A 24,431-nucleotide genomic window follows, 5' to 3' on the forward strand; every position below is an offset into this window, starting at 1 on the left:
AAAGAATACTAACTGTCTTATAGGATAATTAAGAAACTAATGAAGAGGTACAAATACAATTTTTTTAAAATGTTGATGGCTGACTAGGCACAGTGGCTCACGCCTGTAATCCCAGCACTTTGGGAGGCAAAGGCAGACTGATCACTTGAGCCTAGGAGTTCAAGACCAGCTTGGCCAACATGGTGAAAAGCTGTCTCTACTAAAACTACAAAAAAAAAAAAAAAATTTGGCCAGGTGTGATGGCTCACACCTATAGTCTCAGCTACTCGGGATGCTGAGGCTCAAGAATCACTTGAACCTGGAAGGCAGAGGTTGCAGTGAGCCAAGAACGTGCCACTGCACTCCAGCTTGGGTGAGAGAGCAAGACTGTTTCAAAAAATAAAATGTTAATAGCAATCCCCTAAAAAACAACAGGACGGCATCAGTGATTGTGTTCTTCAGCTGGGTTGACAACCGTTAAAGTGAAAACTGATTAAGACAATTGCTGCCTTCTCCGTCCCAAAGCTTGATCCATCTACCCTCTCCCAGGGGATGAATGTGTTACTAGATGGACTGCCACCATAAAAATGGGAGCCTTATCTTAGATAGCAAATCCTGACAATCTCACAGATAAACACTGTTACTTCTAAACTAAGCCATGCCCACACCACAATGCCCTCAATTTCTATTTCAAAGAAAACGTAAGTCACTAAATATGACATCTTAAAATTTCTACCACGCACCTACAGCCCACAAACTTCTATTTTTATCTACCCTTATCTTCTCTCCTGACAGGAAGGGGTGTTTCTCTTTTATCTATTATCAATTTAATCTGCAGCCAAGAAGCTTTTTGAAACGCTGATTATGACACTTCACACAATTCAATGACCCCACATGACTCTTAGGACAATCTTTAATGTGACCTACAAGCTCTGGAGAGCCTAGCCTTGCCAACTGCTTGAGCTCCACACATAGGCTATGTTCCTCACTCCCTGCTTCAGCCAAACTGGCATTCTTTCAGTTCCTACTAGCATGCTCGTCTTGCCAAAAGCCCTTTTTGCAAGTCTCTGCCTAAAAGGTACTTCCCTTTCCCATTCACCAAGTCATTTTTTTCCTACAGATCTCACTATAACATTAAAGTAGTAAATTTTATTTTTTGAAGTTTTTCTATAAAATGAAAGGTAAAGTATATATCATTTATATGGAACTGACAGTTTATCAGAACTGATGTACCACACGAAAATCCAAGAACTGTTAATGAACTATAAATGGGATAAAAAGACCAATAACAGCATTGGAAATCATTTCTAATAATTATTGTTTCACGGTAATGGCTCTGAAACAAAACTAGGAAGACTGGGAAAAACCTGTCCACAAATCTTTTGTAAAAAAAGCTTCTCTCTTTCACTAAATCAGGTCTTGAACTGAGTCATATGTAGTGTGGCATCTGGCCAAAAAATATTCCTAATGATTTTCTCTTAAAGTTAAATGCCCTCACAGGGTAGGGACAAAAGTCTCAACTAATTCAACACAAATGGGGATTGATCAATGGAAACATATAACAAACAGTAATAGGAAATATAACAAAAACATGAACCACAATTTTAGTGGAGGCACGGAAAAGGATCCCAGTGATGGTAGTATTATTTCTCATGTTCACATTCACTTGTTTAGAACTGTTACCTTTAATATACTATGAAGCTTGCAGGTAAGAAATCTGAGGCCTGATATTAATACCTGGCACAGAAATACCTACTGAAATCACTGAAACTGAAGGCTGTTACTGTTTCAAAAGTACCCCATAATGTTAAGCTAACTAGTAAAATATTTTTGCTACAAACATTTTTACTTGATTAAAGTCTAGTGAGGTTAATGATCCTCTAAAACTAGACAAATGCTTTCTGAATCTTTCATTTAAAAACAATGTAACAGCCTAGAAATCTGTCAGGTCTCTTAATCCTAATTTTAGCCCAATTATCAGTCGCTTTAAAGAGCACCAAAATGTCAATACACAAGAAAACAACCACTATCTAGGGGGCTGGCTTAAACACAAAATACAGACAACAGTCCAATTTCTGCTATACTGCATATTGCCAATAAATATTAACTACTTAAAACCATACACAATGGTTACCAAATTACAAATTAAACAAGAAAGACAAACTGCAAAGTCTTATCAAAAGTTTGTTTTATTTTCAATACAAGATAAATACCATGCTTGTTACTAGTGCAGTTTAAGGCCGACAATGGCCATATATCAAACTGCCGAACAGTCACCTAAATGCTAAAGAAAGGAAAGACAAAGTAAACATTAAACACAAAATTGCAATTACAAACATTTTAATAAAATGGAATGAGTTTTTTAATAGAAGCTAATATGAAGTCTAATTCTCGTGGACAGCAAAAAAAAAAAAAAAAAAAAAAAGTCTATTAGATCAATTATCACCTTACCTTTTTGCACAGAAATCTTATTGTGAAGTCACCATAGAGTCAATAGCTAAAATTTTAAGACTTTCTTTGGCCTTCTGATATTAAACAAATTATTTACAAACTGTGATCAGTAATTCATGGATATTGGTAATATGATACAATTTTTGTTGTTGTTGTTAAGGGCTTTCCATTAAAAATTGTAAAACAACTTTGTAAGGCTGTACAGGGCTGTAAACTACTTTGCTAATATACCACGGGATGTAGAGGAAGGAATAATAGACCTTTTTTTAAGGCTAAAGTTATCAATATTATAGATGCATTCCTTAAAATACATTATGATTTATACCCAAAGGATCCTTTCCCATTAAATACCACCTGAGTACTACAATTTTCAAAGTAAAAAAATAAACATGAATTCACCATAGTTATTTTAAAATAATTTAAGTTACAGAATGTTGAGAAGTGTTACGCAGTAACAGTGCGACAAAAAGAACACACTTTCAAAACAAATGTTTTTGCTAAATGCAGGGTCTGTCCAATTATGAAATTAATGTAAAACATTTACACCCATGGCAGAGTTTTAGGATACTCCCACATGAAAAAAACTCTTGGTAGTATTTACTAAGCAGTTACCACTTCAAGATGTGTGTGACTTCAATTAAGTTCAACCTAGTATTTAAAAGACTCCATTACAATATGTTAATACAGCAGGAAGTCTTTAAAGACATTAAAATCTGTCTGTATATAATCAAGTATTTATACGTCCCATACAAAAACCATAGTAGCTGCATACTCAGTGAATGCCACAACCTGAAATTCTAGAAAAAGAACATTGGTTAAGACAAACCTAAATCAATCTGAACAGTGTTGCCTGAATATTTAGAATACTCACAAAAATTCATATTGCTTCTTTCTAATGCCAAGAAAGAAGAGTATAAGAACTTCCTCCCAGAAGCCTAGACATTTTAATACATGTTCTATTTCAACTTACAATGAAACTTTAATCCTGAATCTTGATTTATCTACATCAAAAATCTCACATTACAAACACAAGGAATGCCATATGTAAGGCCACATCTTAATAAATTTATAATTTTTGGTTGAATATTTATTGAAAAAAATCAGTCTAAGGCTTCTAAGAGTCAAGTTGCTTAAAAAAATAAAACAAATACACCAGTGTTTAAACTGAAGTCAAGGTTAAAAAAAACGCATACACACACACACTGTAAGAACAGAAAAATAAAATGCTTTGCTACAAAAATCCCACTTAATATATTTTAGCACAAAAATGTCTAATATACACTGGATAAGCGTGCATTTACGTACATACAACTAGGGGAAACATTTACAGAGGGCTACGGGATGCAAATGAACTTAATGAGTAATAAAAACCAGTTGTTATCTGTAAAACAGAGAGAATCTCAATACTGTATTCTCAGTCAAGAATTAGAACATAAACTTCCTCTTAAGCTGAAGCTTAAAACACAAAATTGGAGCCATTTTAGAAAATACAGAAAATGCAATGATCATTCAGGTATGAAAACCAAAATGTCGAGAGCACTCCAACAGAAAAGTCTTGTAATGCATCTCATTGTATAAAACAGTATGTATTTAGATTGGCACAGTTAAATACATAAGGGAAAGAGAAAGTCTTTACCCTTTCCACAATTTTCCTTCACTATAAAATATTATACAACATTCATTAAAACCTCCATGTTTATTTTAATAACTGACCTGAAACTAGTAAAAAATAAAGCAATATTCTCCATAGGAGAATTAAATGAAAATAGTATCTTAAGCTACAAGTTATCTGTGTATTCCAAATTGTCGTTAACTGCTTAAGAACATTCTAGGTAAAAGGACCATTAAATGGCCTAAACTATGATCAAAAGCCACTGCAACTTACTCCAAACCTTATGAAAATTGACAAAAAAAAATACGTATCTGCAAATTTACACTGGAATATGCTTTCCACAACATAGTTCCTTTAACCAAAAGCAGCACTTTCAATCCAAAGTGTTGCCTGAGAAGCAGTACCATTCAGGTACTGTATCACTCATCGGTTTAACTTTACTACTGGCTGAAAGGAATGTGACTGTATAGCACTAACAAATGCTATGTTTTAAAAAACTCATTTGTTTTCATATCCACTACAGTTATTAACTAAGGAAAAAATGAAAAGGTCTCTGAGACACTGTTTTTGGTGTCTATGCAATGATTTATCTCTTTGGATTGTTTTTACACATTAAAAAAAGGGAAGAGTTTTCAAATAACATCGACCCATAAACAACTGAAGGGGGTATGAAGAACAAAACAAGGCTTGCAATTTTCACCTTTACTGCTATACATTCACGTGTTATCAGGTAGAGAAGGACTTTGCAAAATTACTTGGTCAAACCAAGAAGTTATTTCCTTCTGACAACACTTAAAATAACAGATTAGCAGCAAACAAATCCAGTACACTCACACTGTCTGCAACAAAAGTCATGTAATGAGATCAGCCAAGCAAGAAGAAGAGTGATAGAGAAGGAGCAATTAAAAGGTTCCATTGATAAAATATGAAAAGGTAAATAAAGGATTTAATTAGTATAAAATTTCCAGTTTCATTTCAAGTGCAGTTAGATTTTTGTGATTCCATTTTTGAACTGTTCAAAGAAAATTTTATTTTCATGGACATTTTACTTACCTTTTAACCCTTTACTATTAACTAATTTCTCTTGTAATATTTATATGTCCATACTTCTTCGCATTAGGGCATTATAGTCAAAATATTAAAAAGCCAAGAAATGACAAAACAACATACAGAAAACAGGAAAATTTTGATACAACTCTAAAATGTTAAAAAAGCAACCGCATTTTCAACAAAACGCTTTAAAAAATCATTTCTGAAAGTGAACAGTTCTGATAAACATCAATGATCCCATGCACAGATACTTCAAACACAAAATATTTTAAAATAAAACTGGCAGTGATATGGGTAATTCAAAACAGCTAATTTTGTCAGATGTGGTTTGATAGCAGACAAGATGAAAGTGAAGAACAGCAGTGGAAATTTCTGGAGGGTTTCTACAGTTGCACATAACATAGTATCTAGGGTATTTTAACACTTTAAGCATTGTCCTAGAATTTGGGTACTCTTTAACAACCAATGTGTATTAACAGAAGATCTCTCAAAGATAATCAGATCTTAAAAATGTATTAACGTGCTCAAGAATTTTAACTCAAATTTCCGAAGTAGTGATTTCAAATTACATTCCCATAAAAACACCTAATCAAGTTGACACCCTGCCTCTGCCAATTTTGCAATCTAGAACACATGCTAGTCAGGTGCTTTTAAAGTGGGCCTGTATGTAAGGCAGGTTTGAAAAAAATCTTTGATTAAGTAACTATAGCATGAATCAATACGCTGCATGAATATACATAGTATTCCTTAAACTGTGCAGACACGGTTTATCTGTAATTTCCCATTACAAATACTGGGGAATACAACCGAATGTTAACGAACATCACATCCTTCAAAAATTTATACCAATTGGAAAATATAAGGCTCTCTTTACTCACATTTACCTGCTGCAGGGCTGTATTTACACTGCCTATGGCTTAAGAAATAAACCATAAGATCAATAAAAACAGCAAGTAATTGCAGCATCAAATCAGAATTGTCAAAATTTCTTCAATGTTAGCGGTTCACAATTAAGTGTTTTGGTACATCTGTGTTGTAATTAACCTGCATTACACATCAAATATGTATGGGTTTTTACTTATGTGTTAAAACCTCTGTTTTTTTGACCCCTTACACATTGACTGGATTGCTATATCTGTCAAATTTCAATTTTTACAAGTTTACATACCATTCAGCAAAGTCACAAGCTAACTAGGTAAAAACAGCTAGAAAAGCAGAATATAGAAATATTAAATATCCATGTAATCACCTATTCTAATATCAAAATCAAGGGCAAAAGACACTTAATTACTATGTTTAATTCACTGAACGCAAGATTAGATTGAGGCATATCCAAAAACGCTATTGCAATGCCTTAAAGGACAGTAAAAATGTTGTCATAGTAACATTATCTTTAGATATTGCTGAACACAAGACTTTCCCTGAGGTGTAAACATCAAATAACTTGAACAGCTTTACACATCAGCCCCATTAAACAGTTTATTACAACACTACATCTATTGTAATCAAAGTGATGCTGTTTACAGACATTATCATATAAACATTTTTAACAAGAACAAACTACTACAAAAACAAGCATTTACTTGACTTTTTTTCCAATTGCTTGCCACATTATAATGGCCAAATGTATATAACCAGTAATAAAGTTGCAAAAGCTATAACTTTTTAAATCACACAGGTTTCCTTCAAATAAAACAGTTAAGCAACATAAAAAATAAAAGTAGAGCTACTGGTTACCATTTATGCAGATTTGCTTTATTCAGATCTATTCCTGTTCATTTTATCCATGAATCCTTACAGGTTCAGTTCAATCACAAGAAGCAAACTGCTGGACAAGCGTCATTTTTCCCCCATGAAGACTGTTTTGTCTTGGAAGGTGATCCTCTTCCTTCAGCTGTAATGTGTCAAAATTTGTGATGTAGATTTTGCTATTCCCCAAAATACACAGAAAAACGCTGGCTTAACTATACATACACAAGTCGTGCATCTACTTCACTGTTATGTACTCTAACACAAAATAAGAATTAACTGAAACAGTAGCTGCCTTTGTGGTGGTGAAATGTTCCAATTTACCTGATGATTAAACTGAGACATTCTGATTTCATTCTTCTTAAATATTATTGCCTTATAAATTTAATGACTGAAGCAGTAATGAAAATATAGCAGCTACTGTTTCTGTGATGATGGAAACATTCGTAAGTCATTTTCTAAAATATGCAAACTACAAAAATAAATGGAAAATGCTTGGATGATTTTAATGTAAATATTTTTCATTCACCCACATATCAAGTCTATAAACTCATTTAACAATTAAATGCTGAACTAAATATAAAATGCAAAATTATTTTACAAATTAATTTATTTAACAGCATACAGGAACTTCTGCAAGTATTATAAATCAAATGGTGTTCCATGTTACAAAATTTATAAATAAGATTTATAAATAGAGTATGGACATTTAAATTAATGACATCCACGTACAAATCTTTAGACGTAATACAAATTTAAAACATTTACTTTACTTTTACTCTATTCCACCTATATAGAAATACCTAACGTAGTATTATAAACTAACCAAAACAAGCTAAGTGGGAATCTACAATGATAAAGTTCATTTAAAACTCACATAAAAGAAAAAAAAATAGAATAAAGTTGATAAACTAAAATTTCAAGAATACATATATATGCAAACTTCAGGTAGAGGTTCACAAGAAACATTCAATTAACCTGGATATAAGTAACCACTGAAACACTAGGTAATGAAAGTATAAATGACAAGAAACCACTTCAATAATAAAGTGATTTAAGAGTCAAGAGGGCAGAAGGTTTTTTAAAAAATTTTTTTTCAGTTTGAACATGTTCATAGGGCACAGTTTAGTGATATTTTGAAATAAAAACAACTGAAAAATACTTTTTGCTCTACAATTAAGAGTTACTTCTGCCACTGCTATAAATTTTTCTATTATGTCCTTTCCTAGGTTGTATCTTAAGAGCATCAGTACAGATATGCATTCACACTGCCTAGCAGTAATAACTTGAAATTTTAAAACTGCAAAAGAAAAATATAATCCAGACTTCTCTTTTTCTATATGCCTGCATTTTTCAGATAACTATTGTTATCTTTTATTGCATCTTCATCTTATGTTGATGAAGCTATTTAGTGAAACTATTTAATGGGAAAAAATCTAAAATGGCAGCTTTCAAATGTTTTATTTTTATTATCTGCACTACAATATTAAAACACTGGTTTATGTATTAGAGAGAGACAAGGCATATGTTCTAATCTGAAATAATAATTACTGGGAAATTAATAAATCTAACTGCAAAAGAATGCTAGCTCCCTAAATTTTCTGTTGCGCTGGAAGGGATAAAAAGTCATTAAGAGGGAAAAACTATTTAAAGTCATAGCAAAACAGAAATATTCAACTCTTCCATAAAACATATCACATACACTGCATCTTTGTATCATTATCACTCCAGTGGAGAATTATACTATTTTTATATAGAGAATCCTGTTCGTAAAATTGCAACACACATCTTTTCCCAGGACTAATGCACTCTTTTGTTTGATTATACTTTATAGATAGATCTTTTGTATTAATAAATCTAATTTTCACCATACAGACATAAAATATGGGGGATAGTCTAGCAGTTTTTATTTCTATTTCTAAACACTTTACATTTTATGCAGTTGGAAATACAAATTTTACAGTCTTAAACGAAAGTGAATTTGAAGGCAATACAACCCATTTCCAATAATCCAATTCCATATTATACTCTCAAATGTCTAAGTAGGCAACTACATCAACAAAGATATCAAAAAGAAGCTTAAAAGTGACAAATACATTCAACGCCCATGTTTTCAATGTATCATTTGGTAAAATCTGTAATGTCAAAGCCACACAATTACTTGCTTTAGCTATTAATCATAAAAGAAAGGCCTATGTAAACAGATGTTAAAACAACTAAGATGATAAATGGAATCTACACCTTTTTAATAAAGTCTGTAAACTAAAGTGAGCACTAAGTAAAATTTCAACACACAGAGAAGTACTTGTATTTTAAGATAATATATCAAGCCATTATTAACAACTCAAATTATAATCTGTTAGAAATTTATCTATGCACATTTGTTAAAATTAGTATTTTAAATTCATGGTAAATTCATCTTTTAAGATTTAAATAAATACTTGATAGGGTACTTTTATAGATTTTCACACTAATATACTGAATTAAAAGGATTCTCATAATTTTAGAGATGCAATACTAACTCAATGAAATAAAATTCACTTTTCTCTATCTGAAAATTTCTCCTTAATAAGAGGAATGGAAATGAAGTGGGCAAGAGAAATAATTATCTACTTATGAGTTAACTCTAAAATCAAAATTCCTTCTTGTGTTGACTAGAACATATTACATAAAAACAATTCTAGTTATTGTAGATATTTACAAGAAGTTCTTGCTACCAAAACATTTCATATTTTCATCTCTCTACCTCTGTACATAGTACTTACCTCATTTTAACTAAAGCATTTTATTACTCTATAAATAAACACAGCCATAATTGCTCTTACAACCCAGTAAAATAGAAATAAACTTAATCACATTCAAAGAAAAATGAGGTTTGTTCCCAAAAGATTTACAAAATGAACATCTCAAAATAACCTGTTATTTATAATTCATGGAGAGTTAAAACATACTACCACAAAAGAAAAATTCATAAAATTTGGATAGCGTAAATGGCACCCTTACCCCTTTTTGGTTATTAGGTTTCTTTAAACAACGTTAACTAAATATTCATTCAAGACAGAATTTATTCAAAACAATCTATTTTACAAACTAAAACAATGGTAGTAAATTTAACACTGAGATGACGGTGAGAGAGCAAGATGACTCACACTGGCATTGAATTTTTTTTCAACAGGGAACATTAATCATTTGTAAACAAAACTATATTCTTAAACCACAGTGAGCAAAACACACTATACATCCATTCAAGAGATCACTTCCTACTCCCTCTTGTAACTTCAATTAAGTCAGCTGTGTAGTGAGACAGGTTTTGTGAATACTCAAAGTAAGAAAAATCAGAGCTAAAGCAATGAAAGCTAGCATACATATCCAGATGAAGCAGAGCAGTTAGGATACATAGGAAAACATAAGGAAACAGGGCTGGGAGCTATAAGGCAGACCTCATATAACTAAGAGCTGCAGAAACAATTTTAAAATCTTATTACAACCAGTATCATTCACCAGATAATTAAGAGAATTTAATTTTCACATAAGCCTCAAAGCAACACTAAGAAGAAAATGAAACATCTTTAACATGTAAGAATTTTATTCTTTTGGCTTTTTTTTTTTTTTTTTCAAATTAACACAAAGCTAGTAAGCTGAATACACAATGCAAAGCATCCTAAATCTTGGGCAATAACATAATCTAAGATCCTAAAGATGATATTTAAGGTAGGAAAAAACTAATCAGACAAGACTGGGCGCGGCGGCTCACGCCTGTAATCAATCCCAGCACTTTGGGAGGCAGAGGTGGGCGGATCACCTGAGGTCGGGAGTTCGAGACCAGCCTGACCAACATGGAGAAACCCCATCTCTACTAAAACTACAAAATTAGCCGGGCGTAGTGGCACATGCCTGTAATCCTAGCTACTCCAGAGGCTAAGGCAGGAGAATTGCTTGAACCCAAGAGGTGAAGGTTGTGGTGAGCTGAGATTGTGCCACTGCACTCTAGCCTGGGCAACGAGAGCGAGACTCCGTCTCAAGAAAAGAAAAGAAAAAAAGTAATCAGATAGCAAAGGCAAGTTATTTAATCCAGACCTCATACCCAATGCTTAAAAATTGTCATGGATAATGACTTGAGAATTGTAAAATCTCATAAAATAGGGAGAGGAAAAGCCTGAATAAAGAGTATTTTAAGAAAACATAATTTGGTTTCAGTAAACAAAGAAAAGCTGAACTGTTAACACAAATTTGCTGAGTAGGGATGTTCCAAAGAAGTAAGAAGAGGAATGCAACCTTTTAAGTAACTCAACTATGAAACTAAAATTATTTCAGTAAAAAATGTACAATCTTAAAGCACTGAACTATTTTTATTTTGCTCAGAGTGGTCTGAGAATAGAGGTAGAAATTACAGAATATGAAGCACAATGTATTTACATACTGAAATTTACAATATTGGTATTTTCTCATTAAAATATTATCTATTTGAACTTAAGATATTGAATACTTTTAGAAAAACCAATACATTTTAAAATGAGAGAATGCAATTAACATTACCAACAGTTCAAACACAAAAAAAAATTAAGATGGGACAGACATTAACAGCTTGCCAAGACCATTACGTTTCCAGTTAAAAAATTAAGAACTTGCCCTTTTAGCCATTCATCATCACTTTAATAGATTACATTAGTATTTTATTTGTATACAGCCTTACTAGTGACATTCACTTTAGCTTTCAAATCACTCATTTCATTTAGTCCATTTAAGATTTACATGAAAGCTCAAAAGGACTCATATTTTAAAACTTCTAAAAAGGTCAACAGACCTTATTATGATGGTGATCAAATTTGCAGATAGCTTTTGTTTTAAAAAGTTTTACTTGAATATATTTAATCCCAGTCCCCACCCCTTTATTCAAGTCTACATCCACAATAAATACTGTTTGACAGAGCAAACGTACAATAATCCAGGATAACAGAATTTTTTGCACTAGAAATGCTTATGTAAAATTTTGCTTGGATGAAGGCACATACAGTATTACAACTCAATTCTGATTAATGTACAAACAAAACATGGAAATTCTGGTATGGTACATCAGTGATTAAGAAAAATGTCAACAATAGTTTGCACATTAGGAATTTGTAGTTAATGTCTGAATGTAATGAAACTCAAGTCATGATATATTTAGGTGTACCCATTACTAGAATGTAATGTTAGCTAACTCAAATACTTTAAGATTAACAATGGACTTTGTTTACTTGGTTGACTATGCTAGTTTTACTAAAACCAGTAAGGAAATTGTAATTAGTTAACTTTGGGCTTAAATTGGTTTAGAGGACCCTTGATGGGCACATCCAATTTTGGAGGTGAATTCAAGTTTCATTATCATGCCTTTACTAACAAGAAGCTTGTTGATAACTTATAAAGTCTAAAAAAATAGGTAACTTACAGAACCTGTACCTTTCTATAATGGAAATGACTGACACAGATAAGCATTTCAACTAATAACCCAGTCACAATCCACTTTAAGCAACTGATGGATATTAAGAATTTTTTCATTAAGATGGGATCAGATGTATTTAACTCAGGGGAAAAAAGTGCTACATCTTTAAAATTTAGTGTTTAGATTTACATAATACAACATTCATTTTTTACATTCAAAAACAATATCAATTTCAATAAGCTTAGTTTTTAAAGTACGATTTTTTTTTGCCTCATATTAAAAGACTGTTTTGAGATTTATATTAAATTTTGTAATACACGGAAAACTACAAATTAAAGTTTTGATATTCAATCTGCATATTCAAAATGCAAAGTATCAAAACCAGCCTTTTAACTTAAAAAGCCCTTAAAATTGTAAATAGTGTAGGAGCTTATATCTGTGTTCCATAAAAATAGCATGCTTATTTTCTAGGCATTTAAGGACCTCATTTGCGTATCTGTTATGGTTAAAGAAATTGCTATTCTGTCACAGAATTACATACACTTGATAAAACCTTTAATTTTGCCCATAACAATTTAAATACTAACAATTACCATGACTGAATTTTCAGTAAGTTTCCCATGATTACTGAAAATAATCACATAGAGTATTTACCTATGAGGGGTTTGTTTAGCCTTAATTTAATTTGAATATGCCAACCAACATATAAAGAAAAAATATTTTAATTTACAGAATAACCTTTGTGTCACATGCATAAGCCTTATAGTGCCCTCCCCCAGCTCTTCACATGAATAAATGCTATTAACAAATATAAAAAATAAAATTACATGTGAAAATGAAGCATAAACAGACAACTCTTCCCACTTTATGAAAAATGTACACAAGAAATAGTTTTAAAATACAGAAAAAAAGACAATGATTATGATTTATGAATGAAACATCAAAGAAAATTATTTCAAGTTATTCTAAAGTTGGGTATATGGCTTGACACAATTTAAAATTTTTAGATATAAATCAGTGCACCCTGAACCCATTTTAATTGATTAACTTTTACATCTTCTTTGCAAATTAAAGGATACTGTTTCTTTTAAAAACAAAAACCAGATGTCAGGATAGTGTCTCTTCTAAAAAAAAAAAAAATTTCTTTTTTCTTTTTTCTTTTTTTTTTTTTTAAGGAAAAGTGTCTTTGTTGAGAAAACACCCTCCTGTATTATAAACTATTATTGTGTTAGATTTTCTCATAAATTTTTAGGGACAAATAAAACTAGTTCAAGAATAGTAACTTTCCATTTATTTTTAAAAATCCAAACACATAATATATATGTGAAATAACTCCCTGTGTTTTGTATTTTAAATTGCATGCAACCTACGTATGTGATACAAGAATCCCAATTTTTAGATTTTAGAAGTACACAATGAGTCCTCTTGATTATTTCCTTGCTTTGTTAAGACCATCAACTATTTGAAACCTAAAAGTGATAACTCAGCAATAAAATATTCATAAGATAAAGGGTCAAAATTTTTACCTGTCATTACTTACCTATAATTTGTTTCAGATGTTTCCAGAAGATTAAATTCACAAGTAGTTGGACCATTTAAAATGTAGGTATATACTGTATAAACAGTAGCCTTGGAGTTACAGTTACTGTTAAGAATACACACACATTTAACAGGAACAAGGAATACCCACCTTCTAACGATGACGATATTCGCGCTCTCGGTCACGCTCTCGGTCACGGTCTCGGTCACGATCCCGGTGCCTCTCTCGTTCTCTGCTTCTCTCTCTATAATAATCGTCATGACGGTCTCTACTACGGGATTTATGACGTCGACTCTTTTCTCGTGATCTACTATGGTCCCTCTCTCTTGATCGTTCACGTCTTCTAAAAGAAATTACTGGATTAATGCTCTCCATAATTAGATAGCTTAAAAATATTCAATTTTTTGATGTCTAAAAAAACTAAGGCAGCAAAAATTCGTTGTAAATCTAGTTTAAACTTACTATCCTGAGCTACCAATAACGACTTACCAACTCACCAGTAAGCATGAACCAGAAATTTCATTATTAAAAACATTACCAAAAAAATCAGCAGATGCATCACAGAAATGCATCACATCATCTATTTAAACTAGTATCCTAAAACAGATGTGTAGTATTTACTGAATGCACAAATAGGTAAAGGGAAAATTTCAAAGCACTCGTGTTTCAACCTGAAGAATATCTACAATATGGTTTTTTTTAGATATAAAAGTCATGAAATCACAACACACAATGGGGCTTAAATACATGAATATGACAACCTATTAACATATGGTTCATGAGGAGCAGCATCCAACACAAAGAAACTTTCTAATACGCATGTTATATTCAGGGGAGGAGAAGAGGCATGGGAGAGGGCTAACAATTATGATCAGTAGCAAGAATTGATATAGTATTCACGTTGTATTTAATAAGTAGAAACGTTTCATGAACTGCCATTTTTTAAAAACAAATAATTTAACCAAAGCTTATTGCCCAAAGACTTGTATAAATTATGCTAAATTCACAGTAAGGAAATAATAACTGTCTACTAAATAATATTTATGTCTTGTATTTCTGCACCAGACAGCTAAGCTTAGCAAACATTAGGTGCTAAAATCCTTGATCAAGGCCTAAGTTACTACTTTTTTTTTTTTTTTCAAGATAGGGTCTCTCTCTCTGTCACCCAGACTGCAGTGCAGGGACACGATCACAGTTCATTTCATCCTCGACCTCTGAGGCTCAAGCAACCCTCCCACCACAGCCTCCCAAGTAGCTGGGACTATAGGCATGCAACACCAGGCCCAGATATTTTTTAAAATTTTTTGTAGAAAAACTCCCTATGTTGCCAAGGCTGGTCTCAAACTCCTGGGGCTCACGTGATCCTCCCTGCCTTAGTCTCCCAAAGCGTTGGGGTTAAAAAATTATTACTTTGGACTTCAAAACTTAAAAAGATGATACAAGATAACTATATCTATGACAAATTTGTTCAGACACAAAGATTCTTACACTGGGTCAAAAAGGTAACTACAAAACTGGGGACAATGTCAAAGGCAAGCTCTTTTCTCTTAAAGACTACTACCAGACAGAGTACACTAAAGACATATCTAAGAATACCAAGTGAAGATTAAAGGTGTGCCTTTCAAAAATATATAAAATTTCAAAGTTAGCAGCAATGCTAAAAAGAAAAAAAAAGGAACTACCTAAAAGATAGATCATTCATTCATTCAGTCACTCCCTCATTCGAGAAATTTTTATTTAGCACTCATTCTGTACCAGACACTCTGTAGGCATTAGAAATATTATAACGAGCACGGGTGAGCACAGTGGCTTATGCTTATCATCCCAGCACTTTGGGAGGCCAAGCTGAGAGGATCACTTGAGCCCAGGAGTTCAGGACCAGCCTGGGTAACTTAACAAGACCCATCTCTTAAAAGAAATACAGTGAGCAGGATAGATAAATCCCCTGCCATCATTCAACCTGTGTTCTAATGAGGAAAAATATGCCTTGATAACAAGTAAGAATTGGTTATGTAAGTACTATGGAAGAAATAAAAAGAACAGTATGACAGACTAACTTGGGAGAAGCCCCCTCCTAAGAAGTCAGAATGAGACGTGAAGAATAAGGAGCCAGCTATGTGAAGAGACAGGGAAAACTGCTCCTAGCAGGAGGAATATAAAGTGAGGTGGTCAAACATTTGATGTATCTAAAGAAAAGGAGAAATATGGAGAAATACTCACTGGAGAACAGTGAGTAAGGGGAGAGGTACAAAATGAGGCTAAAAAGATAGGCAGGGGCTTTTATCACACAGTCCCTCAACCTTTACAGTCTTGCTTTAAGATTGAGTAGGAGCCTTTAAAGGGTTTTAAGCAAGCAACTAACATTTAGAGTTAAAAAAAAAAAAAAAACACTCCAGCTGCTAAATAATCAGTAAGTAAAAGCAAAGTCCTCTTTTTAAAGTCTCACAGTATTTTTTCCATTTGTAAACTAACAGCTTTTTTAAATGGAAATGAGACAGGAAAGTTTTACCTTGATCCAGAACCATAAGACTTGGACTCAATTCCATGAAGGCAATCTTGCAAAGAACTAATAAGAACTTTGCAACGATCATCAGCGGATACTTTGGATTGTTTAATTAAAGAAATTGCAGTTACCAGTGTCTCAATAGCACTCCCATAATCACCTGTGAGGGAAAGGAAACGGTTTGAAGTCAAACAAATTTTGTTTTCAAAACACCATCAAACCACTTGGGATAAGAGTGATAAGGCATTTTACAAAAGTACTGTGCTATAAAATAACTATGCAAGACAATGTCTTCTTTTAGTGTTTCACCATTTGCAAAAGCCTTTCATGCTCATGGTATTAATTCAACTTATTACAGGTGTGTGAAGCACATTATCATTTTGCAAATATAAGAATAAATAAGGTGTCATAAGGCTCCTGAACCATTAAATGTCAAGGGTAAGACTTAAATCTATACCAAATAACTTAAAATTTGGATTTTCCCCACTAAACTGTTACACACAGCTTTTTTCAATGCTTTTTAAATAAATCATAGGTAATGATTTGGGAATATAAAAAGTACTACTACATGTAAATGACCTATCTTCTAGATTGTACTTACATTTTTAGGTCATTCCTAATAACATAAATAAGAAATATTAACACAAGAAATATACAAACCAGCACTGGCATCAGACACAGCTCTCGAAATAGCACTGCTTGAGATTGCTCTATTTCTATTCATGATTTCTTCAAATTCAGCTTCACTCAATGGTGTTCTTGCAGTATCCATTTCCCTGTAAAATAAAAACATAAACCTTAACTCATACTCAACAGATTTCCTAAGTTAGTCACAACAGTGTATAGAAATTCATACTAGCTGCTTCTGATATGTGCTTTAGAGATAGTAGTTACTCTTCCATATTGAAGCATGCTACTTTTCCTACAAAGAGAACAAGTCTAAAAATTCTCCTATACCAGTATCTTTCAGCTAAAACAGAGTAGCAGCTTAAACACCTCATCTTCTTGGAAGGCAGAAATAACATATTCATATACCTACAATCTAATATTTATAGTCATTGTTCCTATATTTTATCATCAAGTACTTTCACAGATACACACTAACTTACCTTCCAGGGGGGCCATAGTCACCCCTATCATATGGTGGAGGTCGCCCATATGGATCTGTTGGTGGTGGACCTCGGCTATCTGATGTAGGCATGCCGCTGTTAGTTGGTGGAGGAAAGAAAGCTGGGTTCACATGCGGAGCTGGCGGTGGGGCACCTGGAGGTGGTCCAGGAAGATGCGGAGGAGGAGCTAGTGTAAGGGGTGGCCCAAGTGGACCGGGTGGACGAGGTGGAAAGGGGCCTGGAGGTGGAGGTGGTCCCTGTTGTGGAGGTGGTGGGCCAGGAGGGGGGCCGTAGCCTGGAACTGGAGGTGGAGGGCCAGGAGGAAGTGGACCCAATGGAGGCTGCCCAAAAGGTTGTCCAGGAAAAAGAACTGGTGGTGGAGGGCGATCTCCTCGATTAGGAGGCCCAGCTAGAGGAGGAGGCAGAACCTGACCAGGAGGTGGAGGACCTGGTGGACCAGGTGGGCCTGGAGGACCTAAGGGTGGACGTGGTGGAGTCTGTCCAGCTAAAAAACAAAGGAGAAAGAGAGAAAAAAAAAACACTTCACTAATAAGGTATTTTAACTTTTATATGCCAAGATTATATTTTAAACGCATAAAGCATACACCAAGTCTTTGTCTTTAAATAAAACCCGTATGGTAAATGTTACACTACCAACTACAATGAAGTATATCCTTACAAATTTAACTAGCTCAATTTATGCTTAAGAAAAATTATTGAAACAAAAACTTTAATAAAAAATATTACAATGCCTAAAGATATTTTCCATCTTTCCGTGTACACACACTTCTTACAGTGAAATCACCCACCTTATATTCTACTCTGATGCCGAGCTAGAAAGTGAAACAAGGAAAAATGATCTTGAAAGGATTTTTTTAAGAGGTAAGAAAGTAAGACGGTTGTAAATATTCTATATATAAGTCAAGCAAGTTTGGAGAAAAATAAAGACCTTTTAGGCCAAAAATGGGTATTTCCTCTATGCTGTGCCCCATAAGCCATGGAATCCTAGTTTCCAGGAACAAAGGCCGAGTTCCTTTAACAAGATGCTTGATCAAATTTCCTGGATTCCAAAAATAGCATAACAAGGAGAGTAAGTCACATTAATAATGCATTACTTGAAAAAGAGAGAAAAGGAAAAGAGGTATTAGGTAGACATGTTTTATCCGTGGTAATTTAAGGAAAGTTTTACCTGGAAAAGGTGGGGGTGGCCCTCCTGGTCCTGCTGGCCCAGGAAATCTGTCCCCACCAGGAACAGCCCCTGGAAAACGGCCCCGTCCTCTACCACCTTGTGGAAATGCTGCACGGGAACTGCCTCCTGGAGGACCAGCTTTACCTTCCCCAGACATTTGTCCTGATTGTGTAGCTGCAAATATCCAAATACTCATAAATAGCACTTATTAAAAATAGTTTTCTGAAATGTAACCACTATTATTAAAAACAACTCTATTTCTGATATATTAACTTGCAAATGCCTTGTGCCTATGCAAACTACATGAGAAAGTATGGTTTAGGAAAACATTCACATCTATTTGGGTACTTTTAAAGGCTCAAAATATCCAGGTTTAAATATATTTTCCATAGGTAATCGTGAGTTACTTTGAAAATACCAGCACTCTGCAGCAGCCAAGACCGAAATTCTTCAATAGATATCTTAATTTCAGTATTACATCATTTAAATTTTGTAACATACTTCTTCAGTTAAGTCTTAAGTGCTAAAACATTAAAAGAAAAGGAACCACTTGAATTTGTTAATTACATAATCATCCATCTCATCTCTTTAAATGTATAACGACAAATCTTTTCTATATTCAGTTTACCAAGTGGTGAAAGGTCTTGTTGCCAAGCAGAATAATCAATGAACATTTTCTGGTTATCAGCGATCTCTCCCCCACCATAATACACATCCACATAGCTTTCCTTTAATCTAAGAATTAGAATGTAGTTTCTTTCTGTATCTAAGATGGAAATAATAGGACAAGAATGGCAGGGCTATAGAACTTGCACATTGTTGTATAGTATTGGGTCTGTTACATCTGGAGAAAAATGGAACAGGAGTAGGTTTCTAGTACACAGGCCCACAGTCATAACCAGTGATTAAATCTAATTCAAAGCATGGACTTTGTGAAATGGAGTTTCTAGTGAGCTAGTATTAAGATGACTTCTCTAGTATAACACCTAACAAATGTACTGGTTAAAATGTACATATTTTAATAAAAGCCTCTGAGGATTGCTTACTTTTCCTGGACTGCATTTCAAATTGACTCAGGAACTGTTTATTGCATGGAGTTACAACAGGATTCTGACCATGAAGTTCTCTTTTAGGCAACAGATCCATTAACTTTTTTGAAGATGCTTCAGATCCAACACCAACAAGGGCAAACCTAAAAGGTGTTTAAGGGGTAAGGATACAAAGTAAAAAGAGATCAATATTATTACTGTTATTCTTCTGTAAAAAGGTCTTAATCTGCTTTTATCTGAAACAACAGCTGGGCACAGTGGCTCATGCCTGTAATCCCAGCTGCTTAGAAGGCTGAGGCAGGGGGATTGCTTGAGCCCAGGAGTTTGAGGCTACAGAAAGCTATAATCACACTACTGCACTCCAGCCTGGGCAACAGAGCGAGATCCTGTCTCTAAAAATAAATAAATAATTTTAAAAACTAAAAATATTTCTTTATACAAGTACACATTTTTGTTCATCTTCTGTAACATACCGTAGAATTCAGTTATTCAAAATATATAGTTCAGTGGTTTTTAGTACTTCACAGTGTTATAACCATCACCATAATCAATTTTAAAACATTTCCATCACCCCAAAAAGAAACTCCATATCCATCAGCCATCGCTCCCATTTCTTCCCATCTCTGTACCTTAAGGAACCACTAAACCTAATTTCTGTCTCTGGACATTTCATCTAAATGGAATCATACAATAGGAGGTCCATTTATGACCAGCTTTCTTTAACTAGCATGTTTTCAAGGTTCATCCACTGTTAGAGCATGCATCACCACTTATTTTTATGGGTGAATAATTTTCCATTATAAATATACAACATTAAAAGAAATGTATCCTTCAGTTCATGGACATTTGGGTTGCTTCCACTTTTTGCTACAATAAAAAGATGTGCAATATCATTAACTATTGGGGAAGTGCAAATTAAAACCACAAGATACCACCCCATACCCACTAGGGTGGCTATAATTAAAAAGACAAGTATTAAAGATGTGGAGAGGCCGGGTGCGGTGGCTCACGCCTATAATCCCAGCACTTTGGGAGGCCGAGGCAGGCGGATCATGAGGTCAGGAGTTCAAGACCAGCCTGACCAACATAGTGAAACCCCGTCTCTACCAAAAATTCAAAAATTAGCTGGGTGTGGTGGCGTGTGCCTGTAGTCCCACACTGGGAGGCTGAGACAAGAGAATCGCTTGAATCTGGGAGGCAGAGGCTGCAGAGCCAAGACCCCGCCACTGCACTCCAGCCTGGGTGACAGAGTGAGAATCTGTCTCAATAAATAAATAAATAAATAAATAAAGATGTGGAGAAACTGGAACCATTGCACATTGCTGATGAGCACATATTAATAAAATGGCACAATGGCTCTGGCAAATAATCTGGTAATTCCTCAAAAGTTTAAACATAGAGTTACTATATAACCCAGTAATTCCATTCCTAGGTACACATCCAACAGAACTGAAAATACACGTTCACACAAAATGGGTACACAAATATTCACAGGGGCATTTTCCTTAATAGCCAAAAGTGGAAATAACCTAGACGTCCATCGACTGATAGAAAGAAAAAAGTGCTATATTCATGTAGTGGAATATTACTCAGCCATAAAAAGAAATGCTGATGCATGCTTCAACATGGATGAACCTTAAAATCATTATGCTAAGGAAAAAAGCCAGTCACATAGGACTACGTATTTTATGATTCCATTTAGATGAAATGTCCAGAACAGGCATATCCAGAGCACGTTAGCAGTTGCCAGCAGATAGGAAGAGAGGAAATGGGAGTGACTGCTAACCGGGTACAAGGTTTCTTCTTGGAGTGATGAAATGTCCTGGAATGAGACAGTGGTAATGGTTGCTAAACTTCATAAATATAATAAATATCACTGAATTGTAAATTTAAAAGCGTGCATTTTATGGCATATGAATTATACCTCAAAAAGAAAAACAAATTTAAAATAATCAGAATGATTACCAATTCATATAGTTACAGGATATTCTAAATTATTTAAGGGAGGTAGGGTCTTAGTAGCTTAAGAAGCTTAAGCTCTTTTCCCCCTAACGTTCAATATGATCTTTTAAACTATACTTCTTATTCTAGTCAACAAGTTCTGCTGTTTGCACCAGGATTATCTTGGGTTACAACATTTAGAAAAAACTAAATTAATTTAACAAATATTTATTAAGCACCACTTCTTATACGCAAGGTACCACTCTAGAGCTGGAGATGTAATAGAGAACAAAACAAAATCTCTGTTCTCATTAAGCTTAAAGGCTTCGAAGAGGAGACAACAAACAAGTAAAATATATCAGAGCGGAAATAAAGGAAACAGGATAGCAAAGGTGGTCATGGAAGAAAACTCTTAAACAGTTTGAGTCCTGAATGAAGTGAAAGAGTAAGCCATGTGGATATTTGAGGGGGAAAAGTAAACCATGAAGAGAAAACAGCTAAAGGTCCCAGGTAGGAATTGGTCTGGCAAACAGCAAAGAGACTAATGTGGTTGAAAAAGAGTGGTAGGATAGGGTTAGAAAGGTGGTGGGAAAACAGATCACAAAGTACCTTGTAGACAATGCTAAAGACTGAGACAGACAGGAAGCCATGAGAAGATTGAGCAGAATGTCTTTTTTTTAGAACTTCTATTATGTGGAGTACAGACTGTAGGGGGCAGTCTATACTTCCAGTTAGGAAGCTACTGCCAAAGTTTAAGTGAGAGATGATAGTGGCTTTGACCAAGTGGTATAAGTGAAGTTAGTGAGAAGTGTTCAGACTCTGCATACATTTTGAAAATATTCCCAGTTTAGTATAAATTGGTATAACCTTCTAAGATAAGTAAGCAATATATGAAATAAGCATATTCTTTATCATTGTGCATCTAACAATTTATCCTTAAAAGAAAATCCAAAATCTGTACCAAAAGACTTATACAAAATGATGTCTGCTGCAACATTATTTACAATAGGCAGAAGTGGAAACCACCACGATAACCAAAAATAAGAAAGATAAATTACAGTAGCATACCAGGTATGATGCAAAAGAATTAGACATTAGAGAGGATGTGTATTTATTTTTATTCCTTATATCAAACATATAAACACATGAATTATAATTCCATTATTTATTTATTTATTTATTTTTAGGAAAAAGCCCAAAAGAATCTTCACTGAAATGTTAAAAGTAAATATCAATGAATGGTAGGATAGTGGCATTTTATCTTCTTACTTTTAGATATCTGTATTTATAATGTTCTCATGCTGATGCTATCTCACTTGTATAGCTTGGTAGTGAAATAAAGCAAAACATCCATGTAACACACATTATTCAGTTGCCCATCTTCTCCCATCTCTTAATCACAGGGAGAGTAATGGTTCTTAAATTGTCATTTCAACAACCATTTCAACCACAGATAGAGAAAACTTGGGAAAAATAGAAAATAAATCTGTCCACATTTCCACTCTACTGGTTATAGTGTGTTAGGTAATAGGGTACGTAAAAGGAAAAGTATCAATCTTTGCCCAAGAACCTCCTTCCAATGTAAACAATCATGTGTTGTTTGTATACATGTGTATACATGTGTAATTAACATTAACTTAAAGGAAAGTTAACTTGTAAAAACTGTATCACTAGCTACTAAATCAAAAAGAAAGAAAAAAAAAAACTTACCCCTTTGACTGGCCATTTGCCCGATTTTCAAAAAATTTTATCTCCAAAATATCATTTACTCCCAAAGAATGAACTGCTTCAGTTAAGTCTTCATCTGTTGTCCACTGCAAGACATTTTCCCCCTCATTAGCCATCAAAATATAACCAACATTTTTATTATCCCAGTTTAGTTTTTAAGGGGAAATCTGAGACATAAAAGAGAAAATAAATGCTGAGTGCAAATCTAAGTCTAGTTACGGCCAGTCAGGCTGCAATTTTTAAACAGCAAAAAAACACCATCTGGGAACCTAACTTCATTCCCTGGTAAGTATTTCAGAAACTAGAAGGTATATATCCTTGGGGTTACAATAGGATTTGACTCTCAAGAGTTTCTGGTCCCTTACAGCTTTAAACTGCTATGATTTTAAATTGTGAATAAAACCAATTTCACTTCCTCCCATTAAAGGAAAGTATTTTGAATTTCATCTTGTTTTTGAATTAAAATGCAGAGAAGAAAAAACTAACATGTATTTAATATCTACCATATACTTTATCAACTATTTAATTCTTACAACAACCATATAAGCACTATTATTATCCCCATTTTACACATGATACAATAGAAGTTAAAGAGCTTGCCCAAGGTCACAAAACTAATAATAGATGGTGGAGCTAAGATCCAAATACTTACTTAGCAACCATACTTTCATAACTACACTGCCACTGTCTCCATTATAGAACACTCAGACTGGGTGGTGGGAGATCTGTTACAATTAGTTTTAAAAGAAATGTAAATAGGCTGGGCACCATAATCCCAGCACTTTGAGAGCTTGGTTAGGAGGATCACTTGAGGCCAGGAATCTGAGGCCAGCCTGAAGCAATATAGCAAGAAGTCAGCTCTACAAAAGTGATTTATTTGGTTTTGTTTTTAATTAGCCAGGCGGAGTGACACATGCCTGTGGTCCTAGCTACTTGCAGGCTGACACAGGAGAATCACTTGAGCCCAGGAGTTTGAGGCTTCAGTGAGCTATGATTACACCACTGCACTCCAGCCTGGGTGACAGAGTTTTGCAAATTCTGCCCCCCAGCCCCCCCCACCCCCGAAAAAAAGAAATGTAAATACAACATTTAAAAATACAGTGTTACTA

The 24,431-nt window shown here is 34.0% G+C and overlaps 1 protein-coding gene across 4 annotated transcripts in view; it reads right to left on the reverse strand.

Moving 5' to 3' along the window:
* Positions 1 to 2,150: 2,150 nt before the first annotated feature.
* The window catches only part of CPSF6 (cleavage and polyadenylation specific factor 6), a 34,722-nt gene continuing 12,441 nt past the window's right edge, over positions 2,151 to 24,431 (reverse strand). Inside the window, exons 3-11 of one of the 4 annotated variants that reach the window (XM_012500163.2) lie at positions 23,305 to 23,408; positions 19,651 to 19,796; positions 18,605 to 18,778; positions 18,365 to 18,475; positions 17,416 to 17,920; positions 16,967 to 17,082; positions 16,313 to 16,466; positions 13,954 to 14,143; positions 2,151 to 6,986 (exon numbers count right to left, since the gene is read on the reverse strand). In XM_012500163.2, the coding sequence (XP_012355617.1) occupies positions 13,957 to 14,143; positions 16,313 to 16,466; positions 16,967 to 17,082; positions 17,416 to 17,920; positions 18,365 to 18,475; positions 18,605 to 18,778; positions 19,651 to 19,796; positions 23,305 to 23,408 (1,497 nt within the window). In that variant the 3' untranslated portion in view covers positions 2,151 to 6,986; positions 13,954 to 13,956. Of the gene's footprint in view, positions 6,987 to 13,953; positions 14,147 to 16,312; positions 16,467 to 16,966; positions 17,083 to 17,415; positions 17,921 to 18,364; positions 18,476 to 18,604; positions 18,779 to 19,650; positions 19,797 to 23,304; positions 23,409 to 24,431 lie in introns of all 4 variants that reach the window. The other 3 variants (XM_012500162.2, XM_030820008.1, XM_003259487.3) reach the window with 3 other exon arrangements.

This window comes from Nomascus leucogenys, chromosome 10 (assembly GCF_006542625.1).
Source record: "Nomascus leucogenys isolate Asia chromosome 10, Asia_NLE_v1, whole genome shotgun sequence".
Taxonomy (NCBI): domain Eukaryota; kingdom Metazoa; phylum Chordata; class Mammalia; order Primates; family Hylobatidae; genus Nomascus; species Nomascus leucogenys.